The 14264-nt window shown below is 50.5% G+C and overlaps 5 protein-coding genes across 5 annotated transcripts; 2 read left to right on the plus strand and 3 right to left on the minus strand.

Annotated features, from left to right (window-relative positions):
- Positions 1-377: 377 nt before the first annotated feature.
- On the plus strand, positions 378-4406 carry VTN77DRAFT_6977 (uncharacterized protein; the record flags this gene model as incomplete). The annotated part of the gene is made up of 10 exons (XM_069423314.1): positions 378-396; positions 471-515; positions 586-2699; positions 2750-3041; positions 3096-3253; positions 3314-3607; positions 3664-3966; positions 4015-4156; positions 4226-4328; positions 4400-4406. The coding sequence occupies 10 exons, from the start codon at positions 378-380 to the stop codon at positions 4404-4406; spliced, it is 3477 nt and encodes a 1158-aa protein (XP_069275734.1).
- Positions 4407-5804: 1398 nt separating this feature from the next.
- Positions 5805-6802, minus strand: VTN77DRAFT_6978 (uncharacterized protein; the record flags this gene model as incomplete). Its single annotated transcript, XM_069423315.1, has 3 exons — positions 5805-6102; positions 6158-6488; positions 6577-6802. The coding sequence occupies 3 exons, from the start codon at positions 6800-6802 to the stop codon at positions 5805-5807; spliced, it is 855 nt and encodes a 284-aa protein (XP_069275735.1).
- Positions 6803-7155: 353 nt separating this feature from the next.
- Positions 7156-8608, plus strand: VTN77DRAFT_6979 (uncharacterized protein; the record flags this gene model as incomplete). The annotated part of the gene is made up of 3 exons (XM_069423316.1): positions 7156-7279; positions 7455-7534; positions 7775-8608. 3 exons carry the CDS (start codon positions 7156-7158, stop codon positions 8606-8608), a joined length of 1038 nt encoding a protein of 345 aa, XP_069275736.1.
- A 1609-nt stretch (positions 8609-10217) lies between these two features.
- VTN77DRAFT_6980 (uncharacterized protein) lies at positions 10218-11438 on the minus strand (the record flags this gene model as incomplete). The annotated part of the gene is made up of 3 exons (XM_069423318.1): positions 10218-10956; positions 11071-11304; positions 11359-11438. 3 exons carry the CDS (start codon positions 11436-11438, stop codon positions 10218-10220), a joined length of 1053 nt encoding a protein of 350 aa, XP_069275737.1.
- Positions 11439-12208: 770 nt separating this feature from the next.
- On the minus strand, positions 12209-13722 carry VTN77DRAFT_6981 (uncharacterized protein; the record flags this gene model as incomplete). Its single annotated transcript, XM_069423319.1, has 3 exons — positions 12209-12939; positions 13032-13329; positions 13477-13722. 3 exons carry the CDS (start codon positions 13720-13722, stop codon positions 12209-12211), a joined length of 1275 nt encoding a protein of 424 aa, XP_069275738.1.
- Between the last annotated feature and the right edge of the window lie 542 nt (positions 13723-14264).

A 14264-nucleotide genomic window follows, 5' to 3' on the forward strand; every position in this document is an offset into this window, starting at 1 on the left:
TTTTCTGAACATTCACGTCCAACTTTTGCGCGCCAGTGAGTATTGGAGGATGTAGTTTGGATCGCTCCGCGGCGGAGAGCCCACCGCCCGCCAGTCGTCGCCCTTAACCCCGAGAAGGAACCCACTTCGCCGCCGCAGAGCACCTTCTCCCATCTCGCAAGAACATTCTCTCCCTCTCCCTCTAGAAAGCGCTGGAGGCTGAAAGGGAGCTTTCAGCTGACATCGACACAGCGTTTTACCGTTCTGCTTTCCAAATCCAATGTGGCGTTCGGCTGGTGTCTGGTATTTCCTTTCGGAATCTCTGAAAGGACCTCAGCTCGATTGAACTTTGAATCAGTACTCGCGACCACCGGCGCACGCGACACGGGCAGCAAGCCATGGACCACAAAAGGAAGCGTATGTTGCTCCAGCGCCTTTGTCACCGTTTAGCGTTTTCAGAAAATCGTCTTCTGACTTTCCGTCTCTTCTAGGGGAGCTCCGCGATTTAAATGAGAGGGCTTGGTCTGGCGAGAGTGGTATGACAAACCCCCTCCACTACATCTTGACCATGTGCGTAGCCACATCTAATACCATTTGTATCTCCAGATGTCTTTCCTGTCAACAAGTCTCTCGATTCTTCTTTGAAGAAGAACACTGCGTTTATTAAGCGCCTCCGCACGGGAATCACTGCCGCCGCGCTCCCAACCTTCCTCACGGACATCCGTACCCTGTCTCTCCACAAGTACCTCTCGGAAATCATCTCGGCCTGCTACGAAGGTTTCTGCAAACTCAAATCGCCCGGCGAGGTGGCTGCAGGGGTGGAGATCGCCAGTGCTCTCCACCAACGATTCGGACCAAATGAGTTCACGAAGCAGCTTGGATGGCTCTTAGGACGGGGGTTGAGTACACCAGACAAGTCGCAGTTGAAAACTCTCAGCCAAGAAGTCCGCGAACGGGAGGAAAAGGAACGGCTTTCGAGACATCGGGTGCTGCTCAGGGTCGTTACGGAACTCTGGCTGGTCGGCTTCTTGAAGACTTTGGACGACATTGAACGACCGGAAGATGTCGGCGTCAAGAAAACAGATGGAGCTGCGGGTGTTGGAGGCAAGGCTATTGATGGACCGTCCAAAGCCAGGGCACATCCAGCAAAAGGCGACCAGGACAAGGAGACTGACCCATTCCCTTTGGAAGTCTTGAAAGACCTCCTCGGTCACGACAGAGAACATACAAATCTTCCCCTAGCGGTCCTCTTCGCCAAGACATTCAGCTGGGACGTTCTGGGTGTTAAGCCGGTTGAAGAAGGAAGGAAGACCGTGGATGCCGACGGAACCACCATTGCTGCAACTACGGAGACTGCGCCTGGAGGCGAACCGGCTGTGAATGGCGAGGTTGCGAAAGATCCGCCAATCACTCCGGAGAAGCTGCAACTCCGCTTTAAGAGCGTCTTGACTCGGTATCTGGAGGACGTCAAGGCCCATGTTGTTCGCGACCAGAAGGCGTTAGCGGCCCAGAGTCGCCGCAATGCGGAAGCATACGTTAAGAGCGGTGAAATTTTTGAGGACCGCCAAGCGAACTTCGAGAAGCAATCCAAGGCGCATGAGAAACTTGTCGCGAACACCCAGGTCCTGTGTGAGATCCTCGGCGTTGAGATGCCTAATTTAGCTGAGAAAGAGGCTGCGGACTCTTCTGTGAGCGGAGGCATCGGTCTGGTCAAAACTGCCGAATATCTCAGGGGTCAAGGAGAAGGTCCCGGGATCTGGGAAGATGAGGAGGAGAGGCGCTTCTATGAAAACCTCGTTGATCTTAAGGGAAAGGTGCCAGCCGTTCTCCTCGAAGATGGCAAGAAAAAGAAAGGCGACAGTGATGAGCAGGCGAAGGCCAAAGCGGACAAAGAAGCTGCTCCAGACACCTCAGGAGACAAGCCAGATGAAGCGCCGGGTACGGAATCGAAGCCATCCGAGACAGATGATCAATCTACTGCTGTTGTGAACAAGACCATTGGTGCTCAGGTGGATGCACTCCTGGTGAGACTTCCAGAACTGCAAAACAAAGACCAAGTCGACCAGCTAGCGTTGGATTTCTGTTTCTTAAACTCGAAAGCTTCTCGAAACCGGTTGATCAAAGCTTTGCAGGACGTCCCCAAGGGTCGTACCGATCTTCTGCCTCTCTACGCGCGTTTGGTTGCGACACTGGGCCAGTACATGCCTGATATTCCCCAGGGGCTGATTTCCTATCTCGACGAGGAGTTCAGAAGCCTGCAGCGTCGCAAACAGAAAGAATTCCTGGGCCAGGTCCGAATGATCAATATTCGCTACCTTGCGGAACTGACCAAATTCGGTGTTGTGCCGGAGCACGTCATTTTCCACTGCCTCAAGGTCTGCCTGGATGATTTCTCGCGCACAAATATTGAAATCATGGGCAATCTGATGGAGAACTGTGGGCGCTATCTTTTGAGAAATCCAGAGACTTGTCCAAGAATGGCATCATTCTTGGAAACCCTGATTCGGAAGAAGACGGCAACGCATTTGCAACAACAGGAACGGATGATCATCGAGAATGCAATTTACTATGTCGACCCTCCCGAGAGACCGGCCATTCAGCAGAAGGAGCGCACTCCGATGGAGTTGTATATCCGGAAACTGATCTACTTGGACATGAACAAGCGCAACTACACCAAGATATTGAAATCGATAAGGAAACTTCATTGGGAAGAGCCAGAGGTATTGCGTTCCTTTCGTGAAGTAGTGAATTTTCTGCTAACTTCTGCAAGGTCGTGGACATCCTAGAACGCGTTTTCAGCAGGCCCGCAAAGGTGAAGTATGGTAACATACACCTCCTGGCGATTCTTGCAAGCGCCCTGTATCGGTATCACCAGGAATTTGTGATCGGTATTGTGGACAATGTCCTGGAGTCCATCACTCTCGGATTAGAACAAAACGACTTCAAGTTCAACCAGAAGCGTATAGCCGAGGTCAAGTATCTCGGTGAGCTTTACAACTACAAGATAATCGACTCTCCGGTGATCTTCGATGCGCTTTATCGAATCGTCGTATTTGGGCACGGTAGGTGTATTCTGTCCTTGCGAACCATCGGACATCCGCTAATTCAGACTCAAGAAAATGGCACACCAACTCCTGGCAAAATAAATGTGCTTGACATGCCGGACGATTTCTTCCGTATCCGTTTGGTGTGCACGCTTCTTGACACGTGTGGTGTCTGCTTCGATCGCGGTTCTGCGAAGAAGAAGCTGGACTTCTTTCTGACCTTCTTCCAGGTATATTTGTGTCATTACCTTGTTGTTCTTTTGAACGGTATTGACTGATATGACGCGAAGTATTACATTTATACCAAGGATCCGCTTCCAATGGATGTCGAGTTCCTTGTCCAGGACACTTATTCGTTGGTACGTCCGCAGTGGAAGATAGCCAGTGATTTGGAAGAGGCTGCACGTCTGTTTAGTGAAGCAATCGCCCAAAACTACAAGCTTCAGGACGGCGAGAAGGCGGCGGAGCCGGAAGAAGATGAAGTGGATAGCATTTTGTCGGATGATGGAAAAGAGGATGAGGGTCTCGAAGAGGATGTAGTCCCGGAGATAGACGAGCAGCAGTCGTCGACCGAAGAGGCTGAGGTAAGTTGGGATATTCCCCCCTCAAATCACTTTGATTGGGTCCTGACGAGAATCAGGCCTCTGGCACCAATGCGGAGCAAGACGTCGACAGCGAATCGGAAGAGGAACAGATATTCGTGGCTCGTCAGGAGGAGGAACGCGATCCTGAGGCAGAAGCAGAGTTTGATCGGGCGTTCGAGAAGATGATGGCCGAAAGTCTCGAGTCGAGAAGATTCGAGCGGAAGACCCTGTTTGACGTGCCTCTGCCCATGAGACCCTCTCGTCGAGACGCAGCGGGTACCGAGGACAATGCTGGCGAAAATCGATCGCCGAACACGATGGCGTTCTCGTTGATGACAAAGAAAGGCAACAAGCAGCAGGTTGGTTGACTGGTCTGAAGATTAAATCAGGTGCTGACTTCTGTACAGACTCGCACTATTGAGCTACCATCAGACTCGAGCTTCGCCATTGCCATGAAGACCCAGCAGCAGGCGGATCGTGAAGAGCAGCAGCGGATCAAGAACCTGGTTTTAAACTACGACCTATCAAACGACAATGAGCCTACGGATGGTGAAGATGACCCTTCTTCCCTGGACCACAGGAACCCAAACGTGAACAGAAATGCTAAGACCCGTAAAGGTTTTGAGAAGCGAAGCTCTCAACGCGAGTCGAGAATCGACAAATCAAGCTCCAACCGGACTGGATTCCGAGCAAGGAGGCTACAGCTGAGCGATGTCGACTGGTATGATTGACCGACAAGACATGACCTTGGATGTAGAAGGACGCAAAGCTGATGAGCATGCTGCAATGCAGGACCTGAAACTACTTGATATTGATATCAGTGTCTCCAATATCGATAGCACGATCGATCTTATTCTTGATATCGGACAGTCCTGCAGACTCAACAGGGTCGGACCTTGTCTCCGGTGAATTGGAACGAGCGATTCCACTGTACGTTCGTCAGCGAGAATTTCCACCGGTGGAAACGACCAGACCGCGCTCTTTCGCTGCTCGAAGGCGTCTTAGATCTGTGAAATACGAGACGATGCAAAACAGGTTGGTGAAGCGGGAAATGAGATGCGCGGGTCAACGTTGAACGTATGCTGCCGGTGGGTTTGAACCGTGTCGACGGCGGTCGCACCTCTGTGACAGTGGAAGGAAGGAAGCCCTGGCGGATGTTTATGAAACCAGGGCCCAGCAAGGCAGGTCGCCGAACAAGTTACAACACGACAAGTTACAACTTCGAATGGGATCTTGAACTTTGCTCTCGCCTGTACTGTACCGTACTGTCTTGACCACTAACACAAGAAAACGCATAAGAAAACGCACCCCACAAACCAAACCCAAACCAAAAAACCATCGTCGAGTGGTCTTTTTTATCCTATCCTTACAAATTATCTATTTGCCTCGAGATGGAAATGAGTTAGTTAACTACCTAGGTACATTCATACCACTCAGTTGTTCCTTTTTTTTTTCATCAATCAACAAATCGACAAGTTTATCTTATTTTTTTTGTCTTTAATTCTGCTAAATTCTAATCAGCTTGGCTTGGGCTTTTCCTGGTTTGATTATTAATTAAATACGCCGAGATTCAGTCCAGACGAGCCTCTTATCAATCAATATGCGGTATCTAATCATACTGTGAAAAAAAAAATGAGCTGAATATATGGAACATATGAAACGTAAAAGTAAATTAGATAGATGTCTAGAATAGATAGATAGAAGAGTAGTAGATATGCCGACCCAAATGCGTTGGTACAGTAAGTGTACAGTGCGTGGTAGATAGGTAGGTAGTATACATTGTCTGTCCTAGGAGTCTTTTGTCTATACCAGTTTCCTTTCTTCTTCTTTTTTTTTCTCGGTTTGCAACAATGCTTGGTTGGTTGGTTGGTTGGTGGTATACATGGATGAAAATACAAAAAAAAAAAGAATAAAATGAATAATTCAAGAAATGCGAAGAAAAAAAGAGGTCATAAGTGAGTGAAAATTAAATCGGTCGATCGATCCATCTATCCATCGTCTATACTGCTTTTGCATTTGCATTTGAATTCGTCCACCCACCTACATTTTTCCTTACATATGTAGTCTCGGTCAGATCGATCGATCGATCGCCTTGTCTATCTTGTCTTTGTTGTGGCTGGCTGGCTTGTCTCTATATGAACGAATATCGGTTATCGTTGTCCGTCGTCAGGAGGACTCGCACAAGCTTCGATTCTCTTCATTTCTCCGTCTTGGTGCTCTTCGTATGGGTTTTCCCCTCCGCCGCATCGAGCGAGGCCTTCGGCACCAGTTCGCCCTCGCTCAGCTCCTGCTGTTGCGATGCTTGCGCAGCGACCTCTTTGGCTTCCGCCTGTTTCTCGGCTGGGGTCGAAGAGGCGTCGACCTCGCGGGCTGTTGATGCTTTCTCGTCTTCTGACGTACCGGCAATGTGCTCCTCCAGCTGGGCGTCTACTTCGTCCTCTTCGAGCTCGGAGCCGTAGACGTCAGGGTGCTGGCGGAAGCAGTCTTGCATGGCCCTGTGAGATGAGACGTTAGTTTGAAGTTCTCTGGCTGGTAGTTACGGGAACATACTTAAACTTGTCAATGCAGTCCATTCCCTTAGGCTCTTCCGTCGAGTAGACGAAACAGCTAAATGCCGCCTTGAACTCCTCACCGCATGGTCCATGGGCCATTCCGCCCAGGCACGGGCAGTCCCAGTTGATCTCGCCGGTCTCGGGATTGAAGGCGCCCTGCTGATCTGCCTCCTGCTCGAGGTCTTCTGGCGAAGTGTAGCCTTCAGATGGCTGGGCCTGGGGTTCTGTGACGGCGACGCTGGCGGACTGTAGACGTTGTTTCCTCTGGGCGCTGAGGGATTCGATGGTGGGAGCGTTCTCATCTTCTAAGGGCTGAGGTCGGAGGGAGACTGCATGAACCACGCCAGTGTGTCAGCCTAGATATATCTCCCTTTGCAAGAGCGCACGGTCAAGCTTTTCTCAGTTTTCCGCACATACAAGATGGTTCCTCCGCAAAGACACTGCTCGTGTTGTAGTAATACACGACCCCGACCGCCAGACCCAATCTCACCAGACAGTTGGTCCAACTCCTCGACTTCTGCGCTGGCGGAGCGGTGCTGATCAACCGGCTTGTTGTCGGTATTCTCTGGACGACTCGGATGCGACCCGGTGCGGCGACCCTGCTGGGTGCGCGGAGAAGGGTCCTCGACGCGGGTCGGAACATGGCGACAAAGGAGAGAAAAGGGGAGAATTAGCTATAAAAACAGGAATTGATGCATGAAAAAGAAGACAAGACAAGAAGAGAAGGAGGGAGAGGAAGATTTTTGCCCGTGGGTTGGGTCTGATTAGCAAGCAGTCGGCCTTGGAGATGTGAAGCGGACGGAATCGGATCAAACAAATCAGTTAAAGTTCTGACATAAGCCGAATGATGAATGGATGGATGACGACAGGCAGGCATGTATGATACACCCTATGAACTCTTAACATTTTTAATTATTTCTCAGGATTAATATTGTGGGTTGATTTGGCAACTTAATATAATATTATATTATATTGCTAATCGTCAGGTCGCACAGCATGGAGTGGGATCCTACGCAATTCTTCCGCAGTGACAAGGACCGCCCTCCTCGGCTTCCCTACGCAATCCTGGTGCTGAACCAGCCCATCAACGAGAGGGCCTTTGTCGCCATCAGAAAGCACGGTATGCATATCCTCAGAGCAATAGAAATACACTAGTTGTGAATCTGTGTCCTTATCTTTTACTGTGCTTGAGCTGAATCTCATTGACCGACCTTTTTTTGTTTAATATATATATTTCCGAGTTCTGGCCCAGTTTTCTGCACTATAAATCCTGAATAGTGACACTTCTCATCTAGCTTGCTTTATCCTGTGCGCTGACGGGGGTGCCAATCGATACTATGATTTGATGAAGAGTCGGGGGAAGGTGGACACAGATGTAAGCGTGCTTGTCGAAGCAAGAGAATAAATCCCCTTGTTATGTAGTTTTCTGTTCTTCTTTCTCCCTTCCTTTCCTTTTCTTCCCCCCTCTTTCTTTTTTTTTTTCCTATTCCTCTTACTTTCCTCTTCTTTTTCTGTACAACTGAGCACGTGCATCTACATTGAGAGATAATTCTCCTGTTGTATACGGTTACCCCAGTCGAAGGGTTTCAGACCAACTGCTGACTGGACAAGCTAGCTACCGTCCGCCATCGTAGGAGACCTCGACTCCCTCCTGCCGCATGTCCGCCAACATTACACAGACCGGGGCGTCCCGATCCTGCATGACCCAGATCAGTACTCGACCGACTTCACCAAATGCCTCAAGTATCTCCGAGCCAATGCTGCTGAGATCGTCACAAAAAGCAGACTACACCCCCAGAGTGACGACGTTTCCTTAAAAGATGAGCAGCAGCAGCAACGACAAGATGTCTGTCTCGACGTGCTCATCCTCGGCGGTCTCGGGGGACGAGTCGACCAGGCATTCTCGCAGATCCACCACCTGTACGCCATGACGCGGCAGAGTCAACAGCACCAAGAAGCAGAAAGAGGGGACGTAGAATCCCGACCGGAGGAATCGAAGGAAAAGAAAACGAAGAAAAGGGAAGATCTCTACCTCATCTCCGAAGAAAGCATCTCCTTCGTCCTTCAACCAGGCCAAAACACCATCCTCACTCCCGGGACGAATCGCCCGGGCGTAGCGGTGCCTCCTCCAAGTGGTACGCCCCCTCCACCACTCCCATCCCACCAGGCCCTTCCAGAGGAAGAATCCACCACGACAGAGAATAAACCCTGCGACTACGACGATTACTACCTCGAGGAGAACGTCGGTATCATCCCGCTCAACGGACCCAGCGTGATCACCCTCCGCGGCTTCGAGTGGGATGTCACGGACTGGCGGACTGAGATTGGCGGGCAGATCAGCACGAGCAATCATATCCGTGCGGATGTGGTGCAGGTTGAAACGGACAGACCGGTGCTGTTTACGGTGGAGTTGGCGAGCAGATTCAAAGTGGGTGGGAGGGCGAGATGAGCTTTCTATCCTATCTTCAAACAAGCCTTAATCTTATGTGACTTGCTCAGCTAGTAGAAATCTGAAAAATTTAAATAGACAATTAGAAATAAATGGCTCGCTAGCACTTACTGTACATGGAATAATGACTCAAATTAAGTACCATCTCCTAGAATGCTCAAATTCAACTATCATCTCCTAGATAGAATAGAATGCCAGCCACAGTCATCCTGTAGATAAAACCAGTCGGTCCCTAAAAGTATCTATCATATTGAGTGGGTTTCTTTATGGGTATGACATGGGATATTACCATTGGATTGGATTGGATTAAACTGGATTAGACGATCAAAGCAAATAAAATCAACTCAATGTTTGAGATCAGATCAACTCACTCAACTCACTACCCTACCTACTAAACTACCAAGAGAGTTGAATAATAGAAGTAATGACTACTAAACAGTATCCCTATCCTGACCCCCCAAAAATATAAGGAGAAAAGAAAAAAAAAAGAAATAGAAATAAACCTAAATCGAAATCAAAAAGATAGATCCAAAGACCTAGACCTAGATTTGAAATCCATATAAAAAATCAAAGAAAAATAAATAACCAAAACAGAAGCGAAAGCGAAAAATACCCGTCAAATCAATCAACTAACCAACCAGTAATCAAGTAAGCAAGCAAACAAGCAAAAGCAGGCAGGAAAGGGTGCGTTGGGGAAAAGGGAAAAAGGGGAAAGGGGACAAGGGTACCTAAGGTAGGTACTAGATAGATACATGACCGACTGACTGACTGGCGCTGGACGAGTACGTCTGCATCCTTTTTTGTTGTTTGTCGCGTTTCACGATTGTGATTGGGGATGGCATCAACAAAGAAAACCCAACAAACAAAAACAGTGGAAGTCTCAAAGCAGGAAAAAAAAGCGCCAGACAACCCTGAGGCAACTAGAAGGACCGAACAGGCTCAGCCTCTACCTCGTTACTGTCAGACCCTTCTAACGATACCGATACCTGATACGTGCGTGACTCGATCGATCGAAGTTCCAAAACTCAAGAACCACCAATTAAATGCTCTCCCAAGTGTGTACGGTGTATGATAGATATCGTAGATAGAAACGAGGGTGGGATATCTGAAGAACAGAATAGAATAGGATGGAAAGAAAAAAAATAGATAGATAGGTAGATGGATAGATAGCAAAAAAATTTGCGCATATCAACTCCTGCCGAGAGAAAAGAAAAGAGTACCTAGGGAGGGGGCGCTTCACTTTCTGGGTTTCTCTCTTCCAAGTCGTTTCAGTTTCAGTTTCAGTTCCAGTTCCATAAGACTTCGGCTTGCTGTTGTTCATCATTCGGCAGTGCCGTGCGGTCATCAAAACCTACGGAGCCAGACGCCCGTAGCACACGCTTCGCAGACGAAAAAGCGGAGCCGAGGGGAAGCCAGAAAACGAGTGTAGTGAAAAGAAGCTGAAATTAAATTCAAACCAGATTTGAAAACCAGAAAGTATATTGCGAATATGGCACCCAAATTCGTGTGACAGCGTAGCGCACAACTTCCGCTGTCCGAATCTTCATATCGTAGCTCATACAAAGCGATGTTGTCACAGACAGAACCGCCGTTCGGGCGAGGATCAGGTCTATTTCTTCAAAACAGCCTCATACAGACTGGTAACAACACCAATAGCAGCGCCGGTCACCAGACCTGGCCACTGCCCCGGAACCGCCACGTTCACCCTCTCGACAGACAACGGGCTATAGATGTCCCAGAATGTGAAGTTGTTGGCGTACACCAGGTACGCGATGAGCGCTTTGGCAATGTTGAACACGAGCGGGTCAAAGGTCGCTGCTGCAGCTGCCGACGAAGTCGACCGGCGAGTGCCGTACGTATGACTGGTCTGCGCTCGGTAGCTTAGGTTGAAGAAGTACGCAAAGGTCAGAGGGAGGGCGAGGCTGGTGAGCGCCCACAACGACGATGGCGCCCAGAACGAGCCGCTCAGCAGCACGAACAGATCGGGCACCTTGATGCCAAACTCGGGAGTGCGCAACGCGTCCACTGCGGGCACCGTCGTCAGGAAGCGCAGCGGCACCAGTTCGCGAAGCAACCCGAGCCCTTCCAGGGCGATGATCACCGTCTCGATCGATTTGACGCTGCTCAGTGCTGCGCGCAGCGCGTCCGAACGCTCTGACATCCCGGATGTCTTCCATGCGTCGGAGAGGCTCTTGCGGACAATGGTCGTCTGGCGATCAATCGCGTCCGTGACGATGGCCGGCGACGGCGGCAGGGAGCTCGCTAGCGACAGCGGGGAGCGACCTGGAGTGCGCGTCGGGGCCACCGCCGTCGACGCGGGGGTCTTGTCGGCCGTGTCGGAATCGTCTCTGTTGTCATGGTGGTCAGTTGTCAGATATATCTGTTCCACAGCGCGACGCGATGCGTCAGGTCAAGTGAGGCCTTGCGCAAGAGTGACAACAAAGGAAAAGATGGATACACACGTCGCATCGATTTCCGCCTTTGTCTGTCGTCGGCGCGTGGGCCTTTTCGCCTCGTCTCCAGACGCAGTCGCCTCCGTCTTGGGCTCCTTCTTTACTGGCGATGAGACACGGCCGGGCTGCGACAGGCGTCGGTAGTATTCTGAGAATCTCTTGTCTCCCGAGAAGCTGGCGCTGTTGGCACGCAGATGCTCGTCCAAGGCGGTTTCAAGCTCGGCCTTCCTGAGATCCCCATAACTGGATAGCCCCGGGTTAGTCTGATACCAACCAGCAGCGATTGCGCGAACATACTCCTTGAGGTCGGATATCTCCGCAAGCGTGGTCAAGTCACTCTTGCGCAGGCTGCGCAGGTAGGGCATAGCAGAAGACATGGTGGGTGAGTAAAGAGGAGATTCTGGATCGCGCGGACCATGCGACTTCGCGTAAAAGTGGAAGACAGATCAAGAGTGCAAGCGTAGTGCTGCAGGACTAGTAGAAGAAGAGGGATACAACAACAGATGGGATACTACGTGATGGTTATGGTTTGTGGCTGTCGGGCAGAGAAAACGCAGCAAAGAGACTCGTGGGGCAGGCGGGCGATCAGCCAACAACAGGCCTCGTCTGTTGACGCACTTGTTTACATGCGCTTAGCGTGTTTTCTTCCGCGCCAGCCTGAGCAACGCAGCAAGCAGGCTTGTCACGAGATTATTAAATTATTCAGTCCAAGAAACACGTCACTTATTTGATGCATTAAATAACTCGATCTAGTTACTAACTATTATTGTATGCTGAATAGCCAGCCAAAAAATGATTCGCACCAGCTCATTGATACAATCAAGCGACTGCCAATGAGAGATCTATGAATTATTCCTATTCAGCCCTATAGTACAGACCAAGGCAGTGCAAGTGAATCTACAACTCTATCTCCGTAATTGGACAGTGCAAATGATGGCCGATGCTTACAGAAATGACCATCCCCTTTCCAGAACGCCCAAGTATGCCTCCCACCGTGCGCTAAGTATGCTCCTGTACGTGCCTGTATCTTGTAAGGCTGCAGTGGTGGAAAGCCCATGCGAATGGTTACGTAAGTATACAGCTGCCGCCGCCAAGTCCGGTTGCAGATCGAGAGTGTTCCTCTGCTATATGCATATACGCAGAGACCTTATAGCGGCGACAAGCCCTCAAAGCTCTGGAACGACTCGAGCTTTTTCACCAAATATTGGTACAGCACCAGCATTGTTCCGCTCTGGACGCTAGTCCACAGCGCACGCGGCCCGACTCCACGGAACCAGCCCACGACACCCTCGGTCTTATAGATGAGTTTCAGACCGGTGACCACAGACGACGTGTCTAGCAAGGCAGCCCCAGGCTTGACCGTCGCGGCTGACGGAGACGAAGTCGAGATAGGTCGCGAGGGAGGCCGCACTGTGGAGGGACTTGAGGAGGGAGAGGAGGAGTGGACAGATGGCGGTTTTGTGGAGGCCGGCTTGGGAGTAACCGGGTTCTGCTGGGTTTGGATCCGGGTCTTGACCACATCCAGCGGACAGGTCAAGACCCCTGCCATGCCACCGGCCGTGGTTGCGGTTAGGATTTCCAGACCGAGGCCGATATCGCGGTGGCCGACCCATTGTTTGGCCCATTTCTGTTCCTGCTCGTAGAAGGCGAACTGCAGCGCTGAGAAAGGCAGATCCCGGAAGATAGTGGCCTTGTAACCGTAGAACATTGCCCCAAATCCCTCCTCACGAACAATGGTCCGGAACGCATCGGCCGTCGACCGGTAATTGTACCCGGAATTGAAATAGGGGTTGTTGTACCGCCCCTGGAGCTGTAGTCGTGTTTTCAGCACCTCCGAAGGAACGTAGATGACCGAGGCAGCCAGGTCGGCGACAAAACCTATAATGAAAAAATGACCTCCGTCAGGAATCGTCATCACTATAACTCAAGTCTCGTCCTTCACATTCTCCAACAAGAGGAGAAACCCTTACCGCTAGTCAAATATGACAGGGTCGGTGCAATCCCCGCGTCGATCATATGCCTCTTGGTATACTCGTAAACCCCAAAGAAAATCAGTGTTCCGGGAAACGAGCCCAGTAACGCAGGAGTCACGCCGCTGTATAGCCCCCGTCGGATCCCTTCTTGTCGGAAAATGGTCATGTACGAGGAGGACATCGAGGTGTACTTGGGCGGGATATGGGGATCGCCCTGCTGTCGCGTCTTCACCGTATCGAGTGAGTGCATCAACATATCCCCGCTGGTGCCGCCGATGCCGCCAGCCAGCATGGACTGTAGTCACGATGATGAGGCAGTCAGCCATAACAAACTTTTTTTTTGAGAGACACGAAACATCCACAGGAGACGACAGTCAAATTCCGCAGACTGAAAGGCAGAGAAACGCCCGTCTCAGGGACGGACGGGATGGACATGACATACATATAAATATGGCGGACGATGATCATCTTCCGCATCCTCTATCTTCATATTCTTCCGCAGTGTCTTGTCGCTTCCACCATGAGCCGCAGAATACGTCCCATGGCCTCGAACAACATCGTGTGAAGTCTGACTTGTCGTCGACGGCGTCAATTGCGAGACATGATCGTTATGACTGGATGAATCCGCCGAGGTCGTAGGAGGCTTCGATGTCGTCAAGAAATTAGAAGCCCACGAATCCAGGCTCATGGCAAGAGAGTGTCGCTGCCCGTGCCCGTATCACCGTGCGTACGGGGGCACCAGGGCGAGTGCGACAGTGATTTGATTTCCGGGATTGAAGCGGCGTGCCTGGTGACAGAATGGCGCCACCGGCGGAGATGGATTGGAGTGGAGGAGGGATATAAAAAAAGGGGAAACAAAAAATGAAAATTAATACAAGCTCAAAGAAAAATTAGATAACATCGTACTGATCAAAATGGGACCGAAACACCAAAGAAAGGGTCTATTTGCTCAACCTCGCGAGCGCCGTTTTGGTTCATCTTCAGTCTTTTCAAGAATTTTGGTCGGCCTCCGGCTCGGCACGGCGGTCGATTTCTCCGACGGCTCATTGAGCCTGGCCCTCTCAACCAATCAGTGTCTCTTAGCTTATTGATCTACGATGGCACAGTTTCTGCAGCCCAAAGCCATTCTACGCCTCTGATCAGTTCAGCGAGATGAAAAGATTTCTGTACAGCACGTGCTCGACCGACGTGACACAAGGACTTCGAATAATATACTCCGTACGAAACCAC

The sequence above is a fragment of the Rasamsonia byssochlamydoides genome (genome assembly GCF_041956645.1).
Source record: "Rasamsonia byssochlamydoides strain NRRL 3658 unplaced genomic scaffold VTN77scaffold_55, whole genome shotgun sequence".
Lineage (NCBI taxonomy): Eukaryota > Fungi > Ascomycota > Eurotiomycetes > Eurotiales > Trichocomaceae > Rasamsonia > Rasamsonia byssochlamydoides.